Source organism: Diospyros lotus, chromosome 14, assembly GCF_014633365.1.
Source record: "Diospyros lotus cultivar Yz01 chromosome 14, ASM1463336v1, whole genome shotgun sequence".
NCBI lineage: Eukaryota > Viridiplantae > Streptophyta > Magnoliopsida > Ericales > Ebenaceae > Diospyros > Diospyros lotus.
Window position 1 is genome coordinate 17817127 of NC_068351.1, and position 24916 is coordinate 17842042.

Genomic DNA, 24916 nt, shown 5'->3' on the forward strand with positions numbered 1-24916 from the left:
TAAATTTATTTTTGAACTTGAATTTAGAAAATAAAATATTATTTTTAATTTTAATCTTAATTTTTTTGACAATTCATATTAATCATAAAATACTATTTTAATCATAAATTTGGTAATAGGGATATTTTGGTAAAAAAACCCTTATCTTGGTTCTTATCATATGTATTAACAAACATGTGGAAAGAAAAAATACAGTTACCAATGGATTCTAAAAAATTTAACAAACAGTCTGATAGAAATCTTGGAATGCTTCCCGGCCTTATCTTGATCATTCTATATCTTGGTCCGGAAAGTATCCCAATCTTATCTTGATATCACCTTATCTTGCTCATTTTAACAAACGCCCCCTTAGGAAGTCACTCTATGGCCTTAAACAAGTGCCTAGGGCCTGGTATACAAAGCTGCGATCAGCCTTACATTCTTGGGGTTTTGTTTGAGCCATTTCTGATGCTTCTCTGTTTATTAAGAGGACTGATCAGTTTGTTATGTATGTTTTGGTCTATGTCGATGATATCTTGATTACCGGCTCTAAACCCTCAGCTCTTCAAGCTTTTATTCGTGATTTGGATACTCACTTTGCTCTTAAGACCTTAGGGTCAGTTCATTATTTCCTCGGGTTTGAGGTGCTTCGTAACTCCACTGGAATTTTTCTTTCTCAATCCAAATATACAGTTGATTTACTGTGGAAAGCTTCTATGCTTGACTGTAACCCTTGTGACACTCCTATGGTTTCCACTGTTGCATTAACGTCTGATGGTGAACTCTTTTCTAATCCTTCATTGTATCGCACCATCATTGGTTCTTTACAATACTTAACTTACACCTAGCCTGACATTTCCTATGCTGTTAACAAGCTTAGTCAGTTTTTGTCCTCTCCAAAACAGCAACACTGGGTGGCTTGCAAACGCTTATTGCGTTATCTTAAAGGCTCTATCGGTCAAGGGTTACTGTTCTCTCCAGTTTCTCCTGATTTACCCCTTGTCGTCTACTGTGATGCTGATCATGCAGGTTGTAAAGTTACAAGAAAGTCCACAAGTGGTGTTTGTGTTTTCCTTGGCAACAATTTAGTGGTGTGGAGTTCCAGAAAGCAAACTGTTGTTGCACGGTCAATTGGAGAGGCTGAGTATCGGGCTATTGCTCAAGGTGTCACTGAAGTAATGTGGTTGGTTTCTTTGTTTTCTGAATTGGGATTTAAATCTCAACCTACGCTGATTATTTGGAGTGACAATATGGCAGCTAAGAGCATTGCAGAAAATCCCGCATTTCATGCTCGAACTAAACACTTTGAGATTGATCTTCATTTTATTCGTGAGAAGGTTGAGAAGGGTGAAGTAGAGATCAGATATGTTCCTACTTCTCATCAGTTGGCTGATATTTTTACTAAAAGTCTTCCTAAGACCAGATTTTAGTTGCTTTGTGCTAATCTGGGCATACAGCTGTCTCCTGCTTCTGCTTCTGTTGGAGAAGCTCACTCTAAGCCAAGTGAAGAACAATCAGCTGCTAACAAGAAGTTTGTTTTGAGGGGGAATGTTGGAGAAGCTCACTCTAAGCCAAGTGAAGGACAATTAGCTGCTAATAGGAAGTTTGTTTTGAGGACGAATGTTGGAGATCACGTGACATGACTAACTACATTTTAGTTAGTCTCTTCTATGTTTTAGTTTTCTGTTAAGCTTGCTGGTTGTAAATTAAGTGTTGGCTTATACGATAGATTTACATAAGAGGATTAGCTGGTTATATATATCAGTGATTAGTTCTCATTTTCTGAAATTCAAAACCTCTAGTGAATACGATTTCGACTCTCTCTCTATTCCTCTTTGTTTGGTTTCTTGCTAGTATCATATTTTAACAAAGATAATCTACATCATAGGTTTGGGTATAGCCCTTAGCAACCAATCTTGGTTTATATCTTTCTAATGACCCATCTGAGTTATATTTAACTGTGAATATCCTCTTACATCCCACTGGTTTCTTCCCTTTAGGCAGGCTTACCAAATCCCATGTCTTGTTTTTTCAAGCGCCTGCATCTTTACCCTCATAGAACTCCTCTAATTCTCATCCCTTAATGCCTCAGATATTATTTTTGGTATGAGAATGGAGCTTATGTTGGTAAGAAAAGCTTTATGACTAGGGTATAGATTTTTGTAGGACATAAATAGGTGTAGAGGGTGCTTTGTGCAAGCTCTAGTTCCTTTACAATTAGCAATAGGAAGTTAACTGTCACTTGAGTTAGGTGTGTCAACAATAGGTTCAATCTCATTAGGGGAGGTGGAAGGAGAAGTAATTACCTCATTATGATCAATGTCAGGACTAGATGTTGAGCCGGATGGTTGAACAAGTGCCGGATGAGCAGCTGATCCCTTTCTTCTTGAGTATACTTGAAGTGGACGGCATATAGACTCTTGGGTTGGACCTTCCTGTATCAGTTCTTGGGTTTTGGACTGATTATTAGATGTAAGTTGTAAGGGTGAAATAGGAGGTTGTAAGTGTGGGAGAGAGGGGGTTGATGAGGATGGAAACTCAAAAAGAAATAGGTCTCTGTCCTTATCCTCAATTATTGAGGTCTCCTCCTGAAAAGAATGTTGAGTAAAATATTGATTTTGTTTAGAAAATGTAACATCCACTGATACAAAGAATTTCTTAGTTGGTGGATGGAAAACTTATACCCTTTTTGAGTAGGTGAATACCCCCACAAAGATGCATCTAAGAGCTCTAGGATCAAGTTCCCCTATGTTGAGAGTGTGAATGAACAAATGCTACACACCCAAACACTCTGGGCATAAGGCCATTAGAGATTGAAACCTGTGGAAATAATTGAGAAAACAGTTGAAGTGGGCTTTGGGAATTTAGGTTTCTCGAAGGCAATCTGTTTATAAGATGAGTAGCAGTTAAAATGGCTCCCCCCCAATACTGTTTTGGAACATTTCTTTGAAATAAAAGAGCCCTTGTAACAGTAAGAAGGTGTTCATTCTTCCTCTCGGCTACCCCATTTTGTTGTGGGGTATTAACACAAGAGGATTCGTAGATTATACCTCTTGCTTGAAAATAGGAAGTAAGGAATTGATTGAAATAGTCCTTAGCATTATTAGACTGAATTCTTTTAATGTCAACATTGAATTGAGTTCTCACCATATTATAGAAAACTCACTTCAGATTTATTTTTTAAAGGATAAACCTACGTGACACAAGTACAATTATCAATAAAAGACACAAACTACCGAGCCCCATTAATGTTAGAAATGGGAGAGGGACCCCATATGTCACCATGGATAAGAGCAAATGGAAAAGAACTCCTTTTCATATTAACTAGAAAAGATATTCTCTTATGGTTTGTAAGTTCACATATGTCACATTGAAAGTCCTCTCCAACTAATCCTTTGAACAATGAAGGATACATTAATCTAAGAACATCAAAAGATGGGTGACCAAAATGTAGGTGCTGTAACTAAATTCTTTCTTTATGTGTCTTTGAGGACTCAGTTAGAAAAGATAATGGGGAGAACTTAGTTGTCCTATCCTTTTGTCCACAGAGTTCCTCAAGATAGTAGAGATCCTCTCTCTCTCTAGCATCCCCAATCCTCCTCCTCATGTTCTATTCCTGAATTTCACAATAAGAGGGATGAAAATCACCCTACAATTAGAATTTGTGGTAAGTTTTTGGATTGAGATAAGGTTAGTAAACAACTTAGGTACATGCAAAGGATTTCTTAGTATAAGAGTCATTGATGTAAACATCTCATTAGCCAGCTATCGTAGTTGTTTTGCCATAAGCTATAGTTATCTTTCTATTGCTAGGACAGGGGGTATATGAAATAAGCTTTTGGGAGGAACAGATCATGTGATTTGTGGCCCCTGAATCAATGATTCAGACACCTGAGAGGGTAGTATTTGAGGCATTTAGAGCATGAGAGAAGGAAGAAATGCTTGGAAAAGTTAAGGTACAGGTACCTGATCTAGTTGGTTTCTCTAGGGACCCAAGTAACTGTTTTAGCTTTGTAATCTCTTCCTTATTAAACTCAATCAGTGATTTTGGAGAATCCCCTTACCCAGATTGCTGATTGTTTGCCACATATGCCTACTCATGTTTTTTCTGCTTGCCTGATGTCCCTTTGTTCTCAGCTTGAGGTTTACCATGTAGCTTCTATCATTTGTCTATGGTATGTCTAGGCTTTTTACAATAAGTACACCACAATAGATCTTTGTTTGATCGAGACCCATCTTGTGTTCTTTTAACCTCGCTTGTTGTTCAGAACTGGAATGTTGTAGGGTCACTCTTCTTATCATTAGAGCTGAACTATCTATTGCAGGAGTCTCAAGCATAACGCCTCTCCTTCCTTCCTTAACATGAACATGTCAGCTCCCTGGGGATCTGACGGAAATTCTTGATCAATAGGATGATCAAGGAAGAAAGAGAGAGGAAGCGAGAGAGAAATTAGGGAGGAATGAAGACATAAATGAGGGAGAACGAGAGAATAGAGAGAGAATTCAAAGTTTACTGTGAATTTTCATGTATCTGTCCTTAGGGAGGGATTGGCTATATTTATAGCTTGATCCTAACCTCCCCCATGTATGGGTAACCGCTTACAGCGCTGAGAATGTACAAGCTATCAATGCTGCAACAAACTTACTGCATCCCCCTACAACACACTTTACTAATATACTACTTTCCCCCTCTTATTACATTTAATTGCTATATCTCCCCCTACTATGTGTGTACACGACAATTACCTCTCCCTACAAAATTTTCTTATCCTCAAGAAATGTTGAGGAGACTTGCCACTCTAGGAAACTGCTTGGGGATGTTTGGAAGATACTCCAAAGTATTATTATCCGGGTGGAGGTTAGACCACTTGATGAGAACTTGAGGGATGGGAGCTCCATGCCTGTAGATTACTCTTCTATCCAATATAGTTGTAGGCTCCTTATTGCTGTCGTTAGCAGTAGGAAAAGAGGGTAGAGTGGAGCTCGCTAGTTGTGCCTCTACTAACTTCTTAAGGAGTGAAACATGGAACCCTGGGTGGACGTTGGAGCCTTCCGATAGTTGCATCTGGTAGGCTACATTTCCCACCTTTGTTGCGATGGGAAATGGTCCATAGAATCTTGGGTTTAACTTTGAGTTGGGGTTCTGTAGTAAGGCCCTTAGGTGACCCAGTTTGAGCTTCAAAAACACGACCTCACCTACCTAAAATTCTCTCACTCCTTTTGTCTGCAAACTGCTTTATACGGTTTTGAGAATTAGCCAATTCAGTATTAAGCACCTGTAAGGCTTACTACCTTTGTTATAGGTAAGCATCTAGGGCTGCCATTGTAGAGGAGTCTCCCAAGGCTGGTAGCAATGGCGGTTTGTAACCATAAAGGGCTTCAAAAGGAGACCTTTTTATGGAGTTGTGGTGGCTGGAGTTGTACTACCACTGGGCCATGGGAAGCCATTTGTGTAAAGTTCTTGGTTGTAGAAAGCAAGAACACCTCAAATACATTTCCAAACACTGATTAACCCTTTTGGTTTGGCCATCCGATTTAGGGTGGTAAGCAATGGACATATTGAGCTTAACTCCCAACATTCTCATCAATTCCTTCCACAACAAGCTAGTGAAAATCTTGTCTCGATCAGATACTATAGGTTTAGGTGCCCTATGTAATTTTACTACCTGATCTAAGAATACCTTAGCTACTTCTTAAGCAGTGTAGGGATGAATCAAGCCAATGAAATGGCCATACTTGGTGAATCTATCCACTATAACCATGATGCAATCTCTCCCTTTTGACTTGGGAAGTCCCTCAATGAAGTCTACAGAAATTCTCTTTTTTTGGGAGAATAGTACGCTACTCTTTTATTCCCTTGAAAATACCACAAATATATACACAATGGATCCTAAGAATTCTCCTAGATTTTAGAGATTAGATTCCTACTTTGTAGGACTAGATTACAACAACCTTAAATACAAACAAATCTAACCAAATAACTGAAGAAGATAAGATGTAACGAGCTCAGAAGCTCGGCTATTAGCTCAGTAGCTCAGAATTCTATCAGCTTGTCAGGTCGCCTTCCAACAGCTCGGCCATCATGTCGGCAGCTCGCCCTCTATTAGCTCGAAAGCTCAGCTCGGAATTCTATTAGCTTGTCAAGTCGCCTTCCAACAGCTCGGCAGCTCGGCCTTACAACAGCTCGATCTACACTCCCTCTCAAGCTGGGCTGAATATATTATTCAAGCCAAGCTTGGTACTTAACTCATCAAATACTCTTCTTTGTAATGGATTAGTCAGAATATCTACGGCCTGGCTGTTTGTAGAGGTGTAGCTCAGCTGGAAAATTCCTTCTTCTAATTTCTCTTTGATGAAGTGCCTGTTAATTTCTACGTGTTTTGTCCGATCATGGTGGACAGGATTTTTGGCAATACTGATAGCAGGTTGGTTGTCACATAATACTAGTACTAGTATTGGTTGTGTCATAGTCACCTGTAACTCTTGTAGCAACCTTTTTAGCCACACACCCTCACAGAACCCATGAGCCATAGCTTTAAACTCAACTTCTGCGCTAATCCTAGAAACCACTGATTGCTTCTTACTGCGCCAAGTAACTAAATTTCCCCAAACAAATGAGCAATATCCCAAGGTTGACCTTATATCAGAAATTGAACCTGCCCAATCAGCATCACTGTAGATTTTCATCTCTCTGTTCGCTGTGTTCCTGAACATTAGCCCTTTGCCTGGAGTCAACTTTAGATATCTCTAGAATCCGATATACAGCCTCTAAGTGTCTTTCTCTAGGATCATTCATGAATTGGCTTACCACACTTACAGGAAAACCTATATCTGGTCTAGTATGTGATAAGTATATGGGTTTTCCCACCAATCTTTGATATCTTCTTTTATCCACTGGAGCCCTTTCTTTGCCAACATCCAGTTTTGAAGTGGTTTCCATTAGTGTATCAGCTGGTTTGCATCCCAACATACCTATTTCAGTAAGAAGATCTAGGGTATATTTTCGTTGAGAGACTGAAATTCCTTCTTTGGACCTTGCTACTTCCATGCCTAGGAAATATCTTAGGTTTCCTAGATCTTTGATTTCAAATTCTCTTGCCAGGACTTCTTTAAGATCCTTGATTTCAGAAATATTATCTCCTGTAACAATTATATCATCAACATACATAATAAGAATGGAAATTTTACCTTCCAAAGAATGCTTGATGAACAAGGTATGGTCTGCCTGACTTTGGCTATATCCATACTTCTTGACTGCCTTAGTAAATTTCTCGAACCAGGCTCTAGGAGATTGTTTGAGCCCATAAAGAGATCTCCTTAGTTTGCATACCTTGTTTCTTGTGAGGTTAGTTTGAAATCCGTGAAAAATTTCCATATATACTTCTTCTTCGAGATCTCCATTTAGAAAAGCATTCTTCACATCTAATTGGTAAAGTGGCCAATCCAGGTTTACAGCTAGGGATAACAAGACTCTGATGGTATTCAATTTTGCCACCGAAACAAAAGTTTCTTGGTAATCTATACCATAAGATTGAGTGAACCCTTTTGCAACTAAGTGGGCCTTAAATCTGTCAATTCTTCCATCTTCTTTGTATTTGACTGTAAATACCCATTTGCAGCCCGCATGATGTTTTCCAGGGGGTAATTCTGTAATCTCCCAAGTCCCATTCTTTTTCAAGGCCTTCATTTCCTCGAGAACCGCCTCCTTCCATTTAGGATGTTGAAAGGCCTCCAGAATAGTTCTAGGAACCCGCACCTTACTGATATTTGATACAAATGTTCTGAAATTAGGTGAGAGACCTTTGTAAGAAATGTAATTGTGAATGGGATGTTGAGTGCATGATCGTACTCCCTTTCTCAATGCTATAGGCAAATGTAAATCTTCATTCATAATCGGAATTTCAGAATTCTCACCAGCAGTCATGGTATGCTCCTTTTGTAACAATTCCAGATCTGGGTTCGGATTAGACTCTTGATCAGTCCTAGGACATGCCGGTTCTCCACTTTCTTTTTGTTTAGACTTTTTTCTAGAATAAACTTGACGTTCATGAGGATAAGAAGGATGATGACCAATAGGGGAAGAAGATTGATCTGCTTCTGTAGGGTTTGCAGGTGGCTGGATTTCAGGTTGCTATTGGTATTCCCAAAACTGATATTCTTGAGGATTGTTTGGTCTATTCTCCCCCTGAATATCATATTTGGGATAATAAGGATGGTCTTCAAAAAAGGTTACATCCATAGATGTGAAGAATCTCTTAAGACTTGGAGAGTAACATTTGTAACCCTTTTTGTTGGGAGAGTAGCCATTTGATGGACTTAGGGTCAAGTTTGCTCCGAAATTGAGGGTGAATGTGAACAAAAGAGGTGCAGCCAAAAATCTTGAGAGGAAGTTGAGAAAAGACTTGAGTGTGGGGAAAAGAAGCAAGGAGGAGCGGACTTAGAGTGTGATGTTTGAGAATTTTGGACGGCTTTCTATTTATAAGATAGGTGGCCGTAAGAATAGTCTCATCCCAAAAATATTTAGGAACATGGGTGGAGAACAATAGGGATCTGGCCACTTCCAATAGGTGTTTGTTTTTGCGTTTTGCAACCCCATTTTGTTGAGGTGTATCAACACAAGAACTTTGATGAATGATGTCGTGTTGTGATAAATAAGTGCCTATAATGGTATTAAAGTATTCTTTGGCATTATCTGTTCTTAGGACTTGAATTTTAGCATTAAATTGCCTTTGCACCATGGAATGGAAAGTTTGAAAAATTTGGCCAGCTTCAGATTTTTCTTTCATGAGAAAAATCCAAGTAAGGCGGGTATGGTCATCAATAAAGGAAATAAACCATCGAGCCCCAGTAACATTTTTTACCCGAGAAGTCCCTCACACATCACTATGAATCAAAGAAAATGGTTAGGATGGAGTGTAAATTTGACTAGGATAATTAGTCCTTACATGCTTAGAGTATTGACAAATTTCACATCAAAACATGTGTAAATCTAAATTCTTGAACAAAGAGGGGAACAATTTTTGAAGGTAAGCAAAGTTTGGATGTCCTAATCGATAGTGCCACAACATAATTGCACTCTTATTTGAATTAAAAATAGAGAAACAACCAGGCGGAACAGAGTAGCAATATTGCTAGAATTTACTTCAGTTTTTGAATTAGTCCTTTTAAGAACGTAGAGCCCCAAACATGCCTCAGCACTGCCAATCATCTTCCCCGAAGTCCGATCCTGAAATTCACATACATCTTTTAAGAATTTTGCAACACAATCCATATCAATAGTGAGTTTACTAATAGATAAGAGGTTGTAGTCTAGGTTAGGCACAAAAAGTACAGCATGTAGCATTAAATTGGTGGACAACACAACCGATCCAATACCTGCCACCTTTGATAATGAGCCATCGGCAATCCTTACCTTCCAATCTTTGGCACATGGCTGAAAATTGATTAACAGTGTACTATTTCTAGTCATGTGATCAGACGCTCCTTAGTCAACAATTCATAGAGTAGATAGCTTACTTTTAGCGGTAAAGACACGTAGAGGGTTGCCTTTGTGGGCTATAGAACCTGCTGCTATTGTAGAGGTCTGAAGCTGTGTTTTACCAAAAGTATTCTGTAGTCACTCCATCTGTTCTTGGCTAAATAAGCTCGGAGTTAAGGTAGGAGTAGTGTCTTTGGTGGCTAATAGATAACCCCTACTCCGCCTTTCACGTGCTGATTTCCAATCCGAAGGCTTACCATGGATCTCCTAGCATGTATCCTTTGTGTGGCCGATCTTATGACAATGGTCACACCAAGGACGACCCTTCTTTTGCTTGATGTTTGATGGGTTGCCTCCTCGAGCAAATAGGGCAGAGTGTTCCAGGCTTGGATTCGAAGGTTTTAACATCAGTTTCAGCCTACTTTCTTCTCTACATACCTCAGCAAATGCCTCCTTGATACTTGGTAGAGGTTTAGTGCCAAGAATCCTACCTCTCACTCCATCTAGATTTTTATTTAAACCAACCAAGAACTTATACAACCGCTTCTTCTCCATTATTTTCTTGTATTATGCTGAATCTTCGGTGCACTTCCATTGAATAGTGTCACACTTATCCAGTTGAAGCCACAACTTATTCAAAGAATTGAAGTATTGAGTGACTTGAGACTCACCTTACCTTAGATCATCGAGAATACTCTCTATCTCAAACAACTTGGAGGTATTCTCAATATGAGAGTAGGTTTCTCTAGCAGCCTCCCAAATTTCTTGTGCTATGTCGTATAACAAGAAATTCTCACCTATCTCATTGTTCATTGAATTAATCAGCCAAGACATCACCATGTTGTTCTCGGCCTTCCAGATCCGGTGCTGTGATTCCTCCTCCTTCGGTTTGCTAGCAGCTCCAGTTAGATAATCATCTTTTCCTTTTCCACATATAAACATCATCACCGATTGTGACCATTGAATGTAGTTTTGGCCATTCAGTTTGTGACCGGTGATAGTAAACAGACTGCTACTATCCGTGTTTATAGTATTAGTGGTTTGAAAAGGAATAATCTCGGATGACTGGTTGTTTTTGCCGGCCATGATGTAAGTTGATCAGGTCCGGGGGTGGCTATAGAAGGGGTGGATTAGTAAGACAGCAGATAAAGACTAGGGTTAACAAAGAGAAAAGAGAAAAGATTCTGCTCTGATACCATGCATAAATTCTCTTTTTTTGGGAGAATAGTACGCTACTCTTTTATTCCCTTGAAAATACCACAAATATATTCACAATGGATCCTAAGAATTTTCCTAGATTTTAGAGATTAGATTCCTACTTTGTAGGACTAAATTACAACAACCTTAAATACAAATAAATCTAACCAAATAACTGAAGAGGATAAGATGTAATGAGCTCGGAAGCTCGGCTATTAGCTCGGCAGCTCGGAATTCTATCAGCTCGTCAGGTCGCCTTCCAACAGCTTGGCCATCATGTCGGCAACTCGCCCTCTATCAGCTTGGAAGCTCGGCTCGGAATTCTATCAACTCGTCAAGTCGCCTTCCAACAACTCGACCATCATCTCGTTAGCTCGGTAGCTCGGCCTTATAGCAGCTCGATCTACAAAGTCCATTGAGATACTCTCCCATAGTCCCCCTGGAATATCCAAAGGCTATAATAACCCTAGAGCAACTACATTTTCTAACTTGGGTTTAAGGTTAATGGTGTGATCATAGGGTCTCTTGGGTGGCAGGGAATTAGGTTCAGAAAAGAGGTCCCTAAACTCAATTAAAAGCATGTTAAGAGAGTTGATTTCATGTACCTACCACAGATCTTGTGAGTTGCTGCTCACAGTTACTACTAACTCCCCTTTTTGCTCTAGTCTTCCTTGAGTAGGTTCCACGACATGGATGGAAAATAGCTATGCCACTTGGGAGAATTTGCTCTTGAGCATCCTTTGTAATCTCTTTCTTGAAATCATTTTACACACCCCTGATTCATGGCTCCCTATTAGAGTCCTTCTTCTTCCATCTTTCTCGAAGGTCACCTCCATTTTATTGAAATCAAACCTAATAGGGCTTACCCCTTTCATCTAGTCTACCCCAAGCACTACGTCACACCCTCCCAACTTCAGTAATCTCAGGTCAACCACGAATTCTTCTCCATTCATCTCCCAACAAAACCCCAAACAAGTTGACTGACTCAAGACCTCGTTACCATTGGCTACTCTCACTAAAAGAGGGTGAGAATTTGAGACCTCACACTCCAACTTCTTGGCCATGGCTTCATCTAAGAAGCTTTGGGTACTCCCATTGTCGATGAGTACCATTAATGGGACATTATGGACTCTCCCTTCCACCTTAATAATTTTACTATTGGCCAATCCTTTTAATCCGTGTAAAGAAATCTCCCCTTTATCCTCTTCTTCAGCCTTTGGGGTTTCTCCTCCTTCCTTATCTTCTGTTTCCAATAACAATAGTTGCCGCTTGCACTTGTGCCCCAAAAAATATTTATCTCTGCACTTATAGCATAGGCAGACTTGGCGCCTCCGTTCCATCAACCTTCCCCATTTGTATGATTAGTAGCTGTTGAGGGCAGTGCTAAGACTCCTTTGCCACCTTGCCCCATATCCCTTCCAACTGCTCTGTTCCTTGCCTACCATCCACCGGTGATCACCCCCTTCACTTGACTCCTTTGCTTCCTCATCAAAGCCTCAATAGTCATTTCTTGTAGCCTTGCACTGTTAGCAGTTTGCTTGAATGTTCGAGGCTGCATCATTTTTACCATTAGCCTCACTTCATCCCCTAAGCCACTAATAAAACTTGACACAAAACACTCCTCAGACAAATGGGGATTGTGCACTAACATTAAGGACCTTAGCTCTTCAAATTTGAGCTGATAGGCCTGCATTATTCCTTCTTGTTTGAGCTTATTAAATTCCCTAATCACACTCCTCATGCTCCTATGCCCAAATCTCGCATAGGGATCATCAACAAACACATTCCATGGACTTCCCTCCTTTGCCGTAATCCATCCTTGGAACCAGGCATCTCCTATATCATTCAAGTAAGCGAAGGCTAGAGTAACCTTCTGTTGTTCTTGTACTTGGTATAAGGTGTTAGTGTAGGTGCTCTAGACTCAATTAGATTGGGCAATACACTGACAATTGCAATCATATTTATTATTGAATAAGGAGTTATTCAAATTCACAAGAAGTCATTATATTAGTTTCTTGTTATTATTATAATAATCGGATGAAACTAGATAGAAGTCTATATAATGTATATTGTGATTAATCTATAAAGATGTGAGATGATGCATCACAGTTTCTAGACATCATTAAATGTCCCAAGTCGTAGCAATGTTAAGAATGGACATTGACAATTGCAGTAAGACTTATATGTGCTATGTTTTTGTTATGTGATAGCAATAAGGGTCTCACACCCATAGGTATGGAGATGTCTAGACAAGTACATAGGTGACCAATGTTGGAGAACGTGTCACTGGACATGACTCGCCATGAGAATCCATTTTGGTTTTATGTTGATAGTATTCTCATAGGAGATAGGTGTAACTAATCCTTGGACCTGAGGTTGTCACGGTTATCTCATAAGAAGACCAATATGCTTTGACATCGTTTCAATGGGTCTAGATAAAGGCTACACGTGGGCGATCGTTGGGCATATCATGAGGCTTATGGAGATGGGTGCATGACCAAGATGTGGCTCATCTATCCCTTGATAGAGGATGATGTATCTAAGACGTCTTTGGTGGATATTCACTTTAAATCCATGGCCATAGTGAAAGAGATCAATAAGGAGTTATTGATTCACTTTCTATTAAGAGAGGATATCCGGAAGACTGAAGAAAACTCATGTGATCGTAATTAAGCAACACATCACCATACTTGAGATCACATAAGATACATTGATGAGAGGATCGAATTACACGATAACCATGCTCGTGAAAGGTTATTTGCGGATTATGAATCCTTTTGAACAATTGGGTAGGTATGATGCCTTGCTAGAGGCCAATCTTGTCTTATGTGTTCGTACCAACACATTGACAACATATTCGGAAGCCTAATGAGTCATATGCAATAGGCACGGTCCTTGGCTTAAACCAGGAGAGTGAACGTATAGTTAAATGGGACATTTCGGCAAGAAGTTGTGCCGTCGTAGGTTCTCATGGAAAAAGAATAAAGGGACGTAATGACAAGGGGTCGTCATAATAGAAAGAGTTTCCTAAAATGATAATTGATTAAATTAGGAAGGAGTTTCTAGTTTAATAATTTTCTATTTGTTAGAGTGGCAAATAGGAAATAAAATATATTTGGGCTTAAGTTAATATTTGGACTAAATTGGATTTGGGCCAAATAGTAAATTAAATATTATATTTGGACTAAATTGCATTTGAGCCAAATATTAAATATTATATTTGGGCTAAATTAGATTTGGGCCAAATATTAAATTAAATATTATATTTGGGCTTGAATTAGATTTGGGCCAAAATATTTTATTTAAACTTATAATTAGATTTGGGTCGCTTAATTAAGTTTCTAGTTAGACTAGAATAAACCCATTTAATTAAGTTCCTAATTGGACTAAATTAAATGGGCCAGCTCATATCCAATAGGGTTTAAGAAACCTTAGAGCTCCTTATAAATATCCCTTTATGGGTTGTCCAAAATAGATGAGAGTGATTATTTTGTGTGGTTTTTCAAGAGTTGAAAAACGATTGTCGTTCACTCTTCCCAGTTTCTTTTTGGCATCGATTTGAAATGTGGGCGTTCTTTTCCGTCCATACACAAGCTGGGAAAAGGAGAAGGAGGTAGCACTCCTATTTCGCTCTCCTTGCCAATGGACGCGTGCCTCGTATCACGAGTTAGAGGCCGGATGCTTGGACAGCTCGAATTCTCGAGACTCGAAAATCTAAAGGTTAGATTTATTTTATTTGTATATGAATGATTTAATTTCGACGTTGATCTAATCATTGGGATTGGGGTAAGGTTCAAAATTTTTGAACTATGCTGCTTGCCCCGTAGCGATCTTGCTTTTCTTTCATAAGGAAAACATCCTCTCGCACCTCCTTATCCACTATCTCAGATTCTCCCCATTAAAGAGTGGGATCTCCAATTTTGGCACAGGGAAGCTCGGTTGATTACGATTAGCCTGAGCTCTTGGCCTTCTCCAGTGTATTCTCCCCCACCATTTCCGATTCTAATTCAAACTTCGACGTCCCTACAAGGGGGTGTTCCGTTCGCACTCCTGGAAGGATAGGCTCCGACCTCTCCCTAGGAGGAAATTCAATTGAGAGCCTTACCGATTGTTGGGATGTGAACATCCTCATGAACTAGTGCATCTACTCCATCACTTGTTCCTATAGTAGAGCATTCTGTTCTCGATTTTCTACACGCCATCTATCCATCGCATGGTTAATCCAGGTATTCACCTCTGCTTTGACAAAGGATTCGAGAGTCCCCATCCTTGTTAGCATCTCCGTGATTGCTGTTGTCACTTGCTACAGCTGCGACTCCATTTGTTTCATCCTCGTTCCATTGGCCATGGGCGATGAATTCTCAAAGATCTAGTCGACGCCCAAGAGCACTGCTCTCATACCAAAATGTTAGCTCCCTAAGGATCTAACGGAAATTCTCGATCAACTGGATGATTGAGGAAGAAAGAGAGAGGAAGCGAGTGAGAAATTAGGGAGGAATGAAGACATCAATGAGGGAGAACGAGAGAATAAAGAGAGAGAATTCAGAGTTTATTGTGAATTTTCATATATTCGTTCGTAGGGAGGGATCGACTATATTTATAGCTTGACCCTAACCTCCCCCATGTGTTGGTAACCGCTTATAGAGCTAGGAATGTACAAGCTGTCAATGCAGTAACAAACTTAGTACAACCCCCTACAACACACTTTACTAATAAACTACTTTCCCCCTCCTGTTATATTTAATTGCTATATCTCCCCCTACTATGTGTGTACATGACAGAATAATGGCTACAGTCTCATTTAGGGACAACAAGTCTTCTTTTCCAAGTATTTGTACCTTCACTGCATCAAACTCAATATTTAATCTAGCAAGAAATTCATGAATCCTATCCTTTTCAACAAACCTTTGTAAAAGGGTTGCATCCTCACTGCAAGTCATCTTGATACATCGATAATGATCCATTTCCTGCCATAAAGTTTGCAGGAGGTTGGAGTATTCAGTGATTGACCATTTTCCTTGCTTTGTAGCTGAGATTTTTGTTTTAATCTCATAAATTTGGGTTGCATCTCGAACTTTAGAGTAGGTCTGCCTAACATCCCAAATTTCTTGAGCTGTGTTTAGAAACATGACGGTGTCACTTATCTCCAGAAGCATTAAATTCCATAGCCAAGACGTTATCATAGAGTCTTCTTCATCCCAAGCCTCAAATGTAGAGTCCCCTTTCTTAGGTCCAGTGCCGAGTAAATGACTCAGCTTGCCTCTTCCTTTCAAGAATGTGCGAGCCAACTGAGACCATTTTAGATAATTCTTACCATTTAGCCTATAGGCTGCCTAGATATTTTGTAATTCTTTGGTTGGAGTTGTGCCTTTGTTATCTGTGCTGACAATTATTGTAACAAGTGCCTCAGATGCATCACTAGATTTTGGTGCAGTAGACATGGTCTCTAGATAAAACGAACTTAATCTCTCAGGTCAAAAACTTGGGGTAGAATCTTGTCTTGTAGTAGTACAAGTTTGCAGGACTTGAGGACACAAAGGAGGGTAATATCAATTCTAGGGAAAAAACTGCTTACAGCTCTGATACCATGTTAATAATTTAAGCAAGAGAAATCGTCACCTTAATTCCAACAGAATAAGGCTTAATACATACAGTTGTAAGGGTTAACAACCCACTTCCTCAAAAATAGGACATTATCTAACTAACTAATCTAAAACAAACAAAAGGATAAGGATCAAGACTCAGACTTCTTATGGATTAGAGTTTGACCATAACAACCAGATAAGAATAACCAAAGAGTAGAAGATAAAACAATAAAATACAAATCCATCGGATAAAACTGATACAACTAAGAAAATAAACCTTATCTCCCGACAAGGGATAATCCCATGTTTAGTGAAATAAGCTTGAAATACTCCATCTAAATACTCTATGCCATTCTCACTCTGTGGAATTTTGACATGTGCACCGAGTTGTGATGTGACCATTTTATATAACATATTAAAACAGGAGAAAACTTCACTTTTAGGATGCATTAAGTAAGTGATACGACTATAGCAATCAATAAAGAGTAACAAACCATCTACAAGCAGACAAAGAGACAACACGACAAGGACCCCATACCTCAGAATGGATGAGTATAAAAGGAACAATGTTTCTATTATTGATGGATGGATAGGTGCGTGTATGCTTGGCAAACTCACAAGCATCACAAATCAAACTTTTGAAATTGCAGTATTCACATAAAGTAGGAAATAACCTTTCCAAAAGGGAAGAAGTCCTAACTGTTGATGTCTTGTCAATTATTGATAGGCAGATACTCATGAGCCATTTTAAAGAGCATGGCCAATTGTCATAGGACTCAAACCAGTTTCAAACGTATACAAGCATCCTGTACCCCACCATAGTCAATTGTTTTCCCTGTTCTTAGCTCCTGAAAAATACATTAAGTTGGAAAGAAGGTTACTTTACAATTTCAATCCAACTGATGGATAAGAAATTATCTGGGAACATGAAGAACATGCATTTATAAATTAGATGTATTCTTATAATTTCTTGGCGATAGTAACTTGGTTACTTTTTCAGTTTCTCTTTTGCATTATAAATTGGTTGTTCTCTGTCATCCATATGATTGAGATGCTTACAATTCTTAGTTGGTTAACCCTGTTTTTTTTAACTCTTACAGATCAATCAAGTCCTGCTGCAACTGGATCCTCTGCCATGGGTGGACCCTCCAAAATCCTAGATGTTATTCCAGTATGACATGATACAGTTTCCTCGTTTCTTGGATATTTTTATTTTATTTATTGTTTGATCTGTGGTGGACATGTATAACTAGATCAAATTTGATTTCTTGGTAATTAGTACTATTTGAGATACACTGATGTGGTATTAGAACTTTGATAATTTATGTTAGGAAATGCTATTTGGGAGAAAAATTTTGGTTTTGTAGTTCCTTAAATTAATTGGAGGATTAATGGATATTAGGCTCACTGTTTATTTTTTAATGATATATATATATATATATATTTCAGATTGTTTGAATTTGTGTGAATGATGGAGTGCAATGAATATTGAGTGTTTCTCAAATAAATGTCCAGTTCTGGGGAAAAGTTTAAAAATAAATGTTTGGTCAGGGTTGATACCTGAAATTATACAACCACTATTTCCATGGAAGTATCCATTTTTCTTAGTTTATAAGAAATTTGTGGAGCAAAATTTGGTTTTGTTGTTGTTATGTAAAACAAAGTATATTGAAACTTATGCCAGATAGTGTGATTCTGTTTTTATGATGTGAATGTCAAGGTTACCCATGCAGTTCATTAAGATTATGAAGTCTATCTATGACTTGAAGTATGGTTTTCAGTGGATAGTATCTTGCTGGGTATGCTATTCTACATGGTTTTCTTTATTTAATTTTATTTCACAAAGCGAGAGATGGTTTTCATTTTTTTTTCCCTTGACCATTTTGTATTTCACAGAGGTAGAGGAAGATCAAATAAAATTTGGTGGGTAACTTTCAAACATAACTTCGGATATACTAGCCTTACAAAAGATATGGTCATGGATAGAATAATTAGAGAGCTAGAATCGATGTAGCTGACAAACACTTGGTGTTCAGTGTTTTATTTCACACTGAACACTGATGGGTGGTCCCTGTCCAGCGTGTACTTCTCTACATTCTGTTCTTGAATGTGTTTTATTTCACAAAGTAAGAGATATTTCTTGTGCAGCAGAACATTCAGGAACCATCAAGGGTATCAATGAATCAGCAAAGTAAAAGAACGAGTCCTCAATTGGGGGATTACAGAACCAAAGTGCTTTCTTGTAGGCAGAGCCTTGCAGGTTTCTCATATATCCAGTTGCACTGTTTCGTTGTTTGACTACTAGCTTTGTCTGGATAATGTGATATATGTTATCTTGGCAGGGGCTGGTACAACTGGGAAAGATGGGGTAAGACGGAGAAACAGAATCAAGATGAAGCCTTTGGAGTACTGGAAGGGTGAAGGAATTCTATATGGCCACAATCATGAAGGTGAGTTTTTGCAATTAATCATAATGCTTTTGCTTTCTTGCACCTTTGGCTTATTTATTTCTTTGGATTTTTTTTTTGGTTATAGGAACTCAATGTAGAGCCTGTTTGACTTAGCAGTTTTAGAAGGAGCTTTATAACTCTAGCGCTTTGTCATGACCCTAGGGTTTTAGAAGAGAATTAGGGCCAATTTTAGGAAGAATTAGGGCAGAATTTGAGAAAGAGAGGGGAAAACAGAAAGAGGCAGAAGAAACAGGGAGATCGAGAGGGAGAATAGAGGGAGAATCAGAAGAGAGAAAGAGAGGAAGAGAAGCTGGGGAAGGGACAGACAGATCTGAGAGAGAGAGGAATTCAATTGATACTTTTGGATATCCAACTACAACAGCCCTAGTAGCTTTATATAGCTACTTCAACAGCTTAACACAAGTAAAATAACTATCCTAACAACTCTAACAGAATTAATTACTCCTCTTGAGGGATAATCTACTATACTCAACCCTACTGTAATCTCTTATACATCCTAGGGTCCTGGCATTTCCCTCCGTCTTGAAATATTTCTTGTCCTCAAGAAATGCAAGACCCAACAAGACAACTCTTAGGAAGATGGAGTGGCAGTGCTGTAATAGCTTCGGGACACTATAGTTTCCCAATCTTAGCTCTTTTCCTTTTCTTCCATAGCTTGGTTGGAGCAATCTTGAAAAACTTCTGTAAGCCTAACAATTTGTCAATACCTTCCATGTACTCATTGACTGGAAGTTTGGAACAAAACCCGAAGCAACCACTCTCTGGTTCTCATAGTTAGCAGCTGAAACCTACCAACCTGTTCACACAAATTTTCCCCATCACCTCTCCGTCAATGTTGGTTGTTTGGAGTCCAAAGGAATGACTAACTGTGTTCGTGGCTTTCTTTAACAGTTCATCACCATCTAGTGCAAGTAAGGATGTTAAACACGCATACGTAGTTGCAGTTAATCAGTTCTAGACAGGCCAACTACCTTCTTTTAGTGCAAAAATATCTACAATAACCCTTAGATGCAGCAATGGAGAATTATGAACTTGCCTTGCATACTCAGACAAAAACTGTTTATGAGCATCAGAACTAGGAGTTGCTGCAACATTAATTCCAGTGTTCACTCTATCCTTCATTACAGTAGATAAAAATCCTAATTGGCCAGCTGGAATGAGAACAAACAAAATAGCAGGAGCTTTGTTCTTCACTGCAGAACTTTTGGCTTCTTTAGCTATTTCCCTTATCTGAAATCTTGTTAGAGATTAATTCTCTGAAGCCATGCTCTCTTGCATCTCCAAAATAGTATTTTGCTTTACTAGCACAAAACACCATAACCCTCCTTGAGAATTGGCATTGCCCAACTTATGCAAAACCTCGTTTCCAACCATACAACCTGCTTCAATTTTTTTTTTGTAGCTGTCCTTCAATTACAAGTTGTCCCCATACTTCCTTATCAAATGCGCACACCTTCATAACATTAGAAGATATCTCAGCTGAGGACAAATTTCTGCAGCTTAAAGTAGCGATTTTCGTTTTGAAACTTTGAATCTGTTCCTCAAGGAGAGATTTCCTGTACAGATCAAAGCGAACAGGAGACCTCCTCGCAGCCTCCTCCTAGACCAAAAGCAACGAAGCCCTATGCATAAGAACGATATTTTGAGGACCTCCTTTACCATAACCATTCCTTCCAAGGTCCCAATCTAGGACTGGTTAATCTAGGACCTTAACCAGTCCCTCAGGTAATGGACTTGGCATTAGGGATGATGCAATAAACGTTGCTTTCTCTGCCACTCCGCCTAACAGTTTCTTATTTCCCTCCTAGAACCTCTCACTAAGCACATCGCTAGCCTGGACAACTGCAACTGGTTCCTTGACAATACTGCCTGTCAATTGTTCATTGCAAAAGACCGAATCAATTTCAACTTTAGAAGATCCAAATGTTTACATCTCCGTCTTTGAAAGTTCTCCATTATCAGCTTTCAATTTTGGGAATTGATTGGCTACATCAGTCGCCTTTTTATCCAAACTTTCGATAATAACATCTCGAATATCCTTCTCATGAACTTCTTTTTCAAAAGAATCAGATTGTTCCTTTGTACCTACTGTCCAAACAACCTGATCGTTACGATTTCTCTCTAAATAATGCTTTTCACCGCCAATATCATTTCTGATATTGTAGTCATCCTTCTTGTCAATATTGTCAAAATCAGAACACTTCTTCTTAAGCAAGCAGTGAATCATTTCCCTATAATCTTGACTTCTCTTTAGGCTACTTCATTTTTAGGAACTCTTGAGGTTGTAATCCTTCATTAACAACATCCTTCTTATTACTGTTTTCTTAGACATTCCAAAGTCCTTTTTCATTAGTATAGTTTCACATCTCTAAGTTGAACTTTGAGATTTGACAATGGAGTTTTGATTCCATAGACTGTTCTTGGAATTCTGATTCCATGGACAAGTAAGGTATGAAGCTCCAACAAAAACAAGATCAGATCCATTTCTTTGGGGAGAGTAAGGATTTCCATTCCTCATACTAATTGGATCAACATTTTCTTTGGAAAGCAAGCAAGCAAGTAGTCTAACTTGATTCTGCCCACTCTGCTTTGCCTTCAATTCTGGACCTCGAACAATTGGATCGGTGATGGACCTCGATTGACTGGCACGACAATGGAAATTAACAGTCAATGGTCAACCTCCTCGTTTGATTGACGCTAATCTGACTTGCCTTCCTTGATTGATTGTAAGAATGTTTGGAATCACCATTGAAGCCAACTACAATTTCTGATCCGAGAGTTGCTGCTTCCTTTTGGTTATGATCAGTCTTGATTCCTCCCAAATCGGATCAGAAATGATCACCTATCAATTGTCGAGACTCAACTGCCGGCTCTGCCTTCAAGACTCAAACCGAGAATTACTTGCTCACTTAAATTTACCAAAATCACCAAAATTCACAGCTCAACCATTTTCCAATGAGAGTTGTCGAAACGTAGCTCATCCTAACTTGCTGTCGAGAGTGCTAGAGAACTTACAGGAATCACAGCCAAGGGCATGGCTCTGTTCACCTTCAAATCGAATCAAAATCACAGCCAAGGATTAACCGCTCTGATACCAAATTGTCATGGGTAGAGTTTTAGCAGAGAATTAGGGCTAATTTTAGGAAGAATTAAGGCAAAATTTGAGAAAGAGAGGGGAAAACAGAAAGAGGCGGAAGAAATAGGGAGATCGAGAGGGAGAATCAAAAGGGAGAAAGAGAAGCTGGGGAAGGGACAAACAGATCTGAGAGTGAGAGAGAGGAATTCAATTGATATTTCTGAATATCCAACTACAATAACCGTAGTAGCTTTATATAGCTACTTGAACAACTTAACAGAAAATGCAACATCTTAACAGAAGTAAAATAAGTACCCTAACAACTCAATAGAATTAACTACTCCTTGTTAGAGAGTCCTAAGTGAAATGGGAGTGCCATCGAGATTAAAGAGATAAAGAAGGGAATTCCAAGCTGCTAACGGAGTTGGTGCATAAGATAGAAAGATAAGTCTAAACCGGATAAAGGCAGCAGAAAGTTTGAAGATTAAGTTCCTAGAAATCAGGAGAAATAATAGAAATAGATGTGATTATTATCTTTTATTATTTATTGCTAAAATTCTGTTGTATTTTATCTTCTTGTTGTATCTTATCTCCTAAATATTAGGATTAGATAGCCTAGAAACTGTATAAGTAGAATTCTCTTCATGGAATCAATTAACAAGTTTGATTTCCACAAACTTAGTTGAAGTTCTAGGGTGTTATACCCTTAGAACTAAATCTGTTCACTCCTCCTTAGGAATAATCTGCTACACTCAACTCTATTATAATCTCTTATACATCCTAGGGTCCTGACACACTTAAAAACTTTCTAAGTTCTTTTAACCAACTAAGAGCTTATGGCAGTAATAAGCTGTTAAAGTGTTTGGATAAAATGTACTTTAAGTTGTAAGTTATATAGTTATGTGTTTGGTGTTGGTTATAATGTGTTTGGTAATAAGCTGTTAACCTTCTCTCTTCATTTGTCTCCTATCTTGATTTTTCTTAATGGTATATGTTGGGATTCTTTGCTGTAAATTAGCTATAAATTAGGCTGTAAATTAGATGTAATTAGCTGAATAATTATTTCCATATTTAGAATAGATTAGGCTAGATTTTCTCCTTTAGATAGGAAACAAGTCCTAACATATAGGACTCCAATTGTGTATAAATATATATTCTGATGGAATAGAATGGTACGTCATTCAAACCTAATATTTCACGGTACATAATGTTGTCATTTTTTATATTTCTTTCTCTGCTGTCAGATAAAGAGCTACTCTATGAGGATAATGGACACATAGATATTCGTTGTTATGCAGATGCAGATTGGGCAATATCACTTTCTGATCGTAGGTCAATCTCTGGGTATTGTGTTCTTGTGGGAAGAAATCTAGTTTCTTGAAAAAGTAAGAAACAAAATGTAGTAGCCATATCTAGTGCAGAGACAGAGTATCGGGCTATGGCTAATGCAACTTGTGAGCTTGTCTGGCTTAAGCAACTCCTATAGGAACTTAAGTTTTGTGAGGTGTCCCCTATGAAGCTTGTTTGTGATAATCAAGTGTTCCTTGAATAGACCAAGCATATTGAAATCGACTGTCACTTTATTAGAGAGAAGTTGATTGACGGTATTGTCATTACAAAGTTTGTTAACTCTAATGATCAACTTGCAAATGTCTTCACCATGTCACTAAAAGATAATCGGATACAATATATTTGTAACAAGCTTGGTGCATGTGATATTTATGTTCCAGCTTGAGGGGGAGTGTAGAGTTGTATATAGAATTGTTATTATGTCATGGCTTATGTCATAAGTTAGTATTATGTCATGGCTTATGTCATGATATGTGTATATATAGGTGCACAATCTTTTAGTTGATAACAAGAGAAATTATCTCTCTATATTCTCACACTACCGAAGGATGCGAATCACTGCACCCCAATGACTGTCACAAGGAGAATCTAGAAACTGACTTACCACACTCACAACAAATGAGATATCTAGATGGGTGAGTGTGAGGTAGTTAAGTTTGCCAACTAATCGTCATTAGCACCCAAGGTTAGTAATAGGCTCCCCTGGTCCCAATAACAATTTGAGATTTGGATCATTGGGGGTATCTATAGGCTTATATCCAAGTATCCCTGTATCTTCTAATATATCTGTAGGCTTAGTCCTATAAGCACCATAAATCACCTTCAACTAGCACTTGTGGGTGAGGATATGTGGTGTTACACTCTTAGAACAATTTTTTTTCCATGTTTAGGCTGGCAGTAACATCTTAATCCACTTTGGCTTAGCCCCACCTTCTATAGTCCTATTTTTTCTTTTTACCACATGTTTTCCTTGAATATAACTTGTTTTTTTTCTCCTTATAAATCCTTTTTATTTCTCGCTCTTGTAAATGGATTTGTTTATTTATTTACTTTTGTGTAGCATTTGTAATTGAAGAAATTCTTGAAGGAATGGGATTTCTAAGTTTTCTATAATGGTAGAAAACTTTACAAACGGATTCTATACTTCTATGAATACAACATGTCTTTAAATACAAGAGAATTCTATCATCTATCTCCTAAAAACTAGGAATTAGAAATACAAAATACAACAGATTAAGTTGGAGAATTTTTCTCCGAGATCTTCTCCTAAAAATTAGGAGATAATGTAGCTAGATCCTTTCCTATTTTTTAGGACTTGCTTCGGCTAGTCCTTTATCTTCTTTTAAATCCTTTTTCGCCAACACTCCCCCTCAAGCTGGTGAATGAATATCGATCATTCCTAGCTTGCATACTAAATCTTCAAATCTTCTAGCTGCCAATTCTTTTGTCAATAAATCTGCCACTTATTTTTCAGAAGGAACATAAGGTATTTGGATTATACCTTTTTCAAGTTTTTCCTTTATAAAGTGTCAATCAATCTCTATGTGTCTAGTCCTGTCATGTTGCACAGGATTATGAGCAATGTTTATAGCTGATTGGTTATCATAGAATAACTTCATCGGCTCATTGACTGAAATCTTCAAGTCTTCTAGAACAATTTTGATCCATAGCAACTCACACAAGCCTAGTGCCATGGCCCTGAACTCTGCCTCTACACTTGACCTTACCACTATGCTTTGCTTCTTGATTCGCCAAGAAATCAAATTTTCACATAAAAACA

At 38.4% G+C, this 24916-nt stretch overlaps 1 protein-coding gene across 11 annotated transcripts in view; it reads left to right on the forward strand.

Moving 5' to 3' along the window:
- Positions 1 to 24916, forward strand: part of LOC127790259 (centromere protein C-like) — an 87149-nt gene that overhangs the window by 41740 nt on the left and 20493 nt on the right. For 9 of the 11 annotated variants that reach the window (XM_052319616.1, XM_052319620.1, XM_052319621.1 and 6 more), the window contains 3 exons: positions 17340 to 17410; positions 18388 to 18499; positions 18582 to 18689. In XM_052319616.1, coding sequence (XP_052175576.1) covers positions 17340 to 17410; positions 18388 to 18499; positions 18582 to 18689 — 291 coding nt within the window. The remainder of the gene's footprint in view (positions 1 to 17339; positions 17411 to 18387; positions 18500 to 18581; positions 18690 to 24916) is intronic. The other 2 variants (XM_052319617.1, XM_052319626.1) reach the window with 1 other exon arrangement.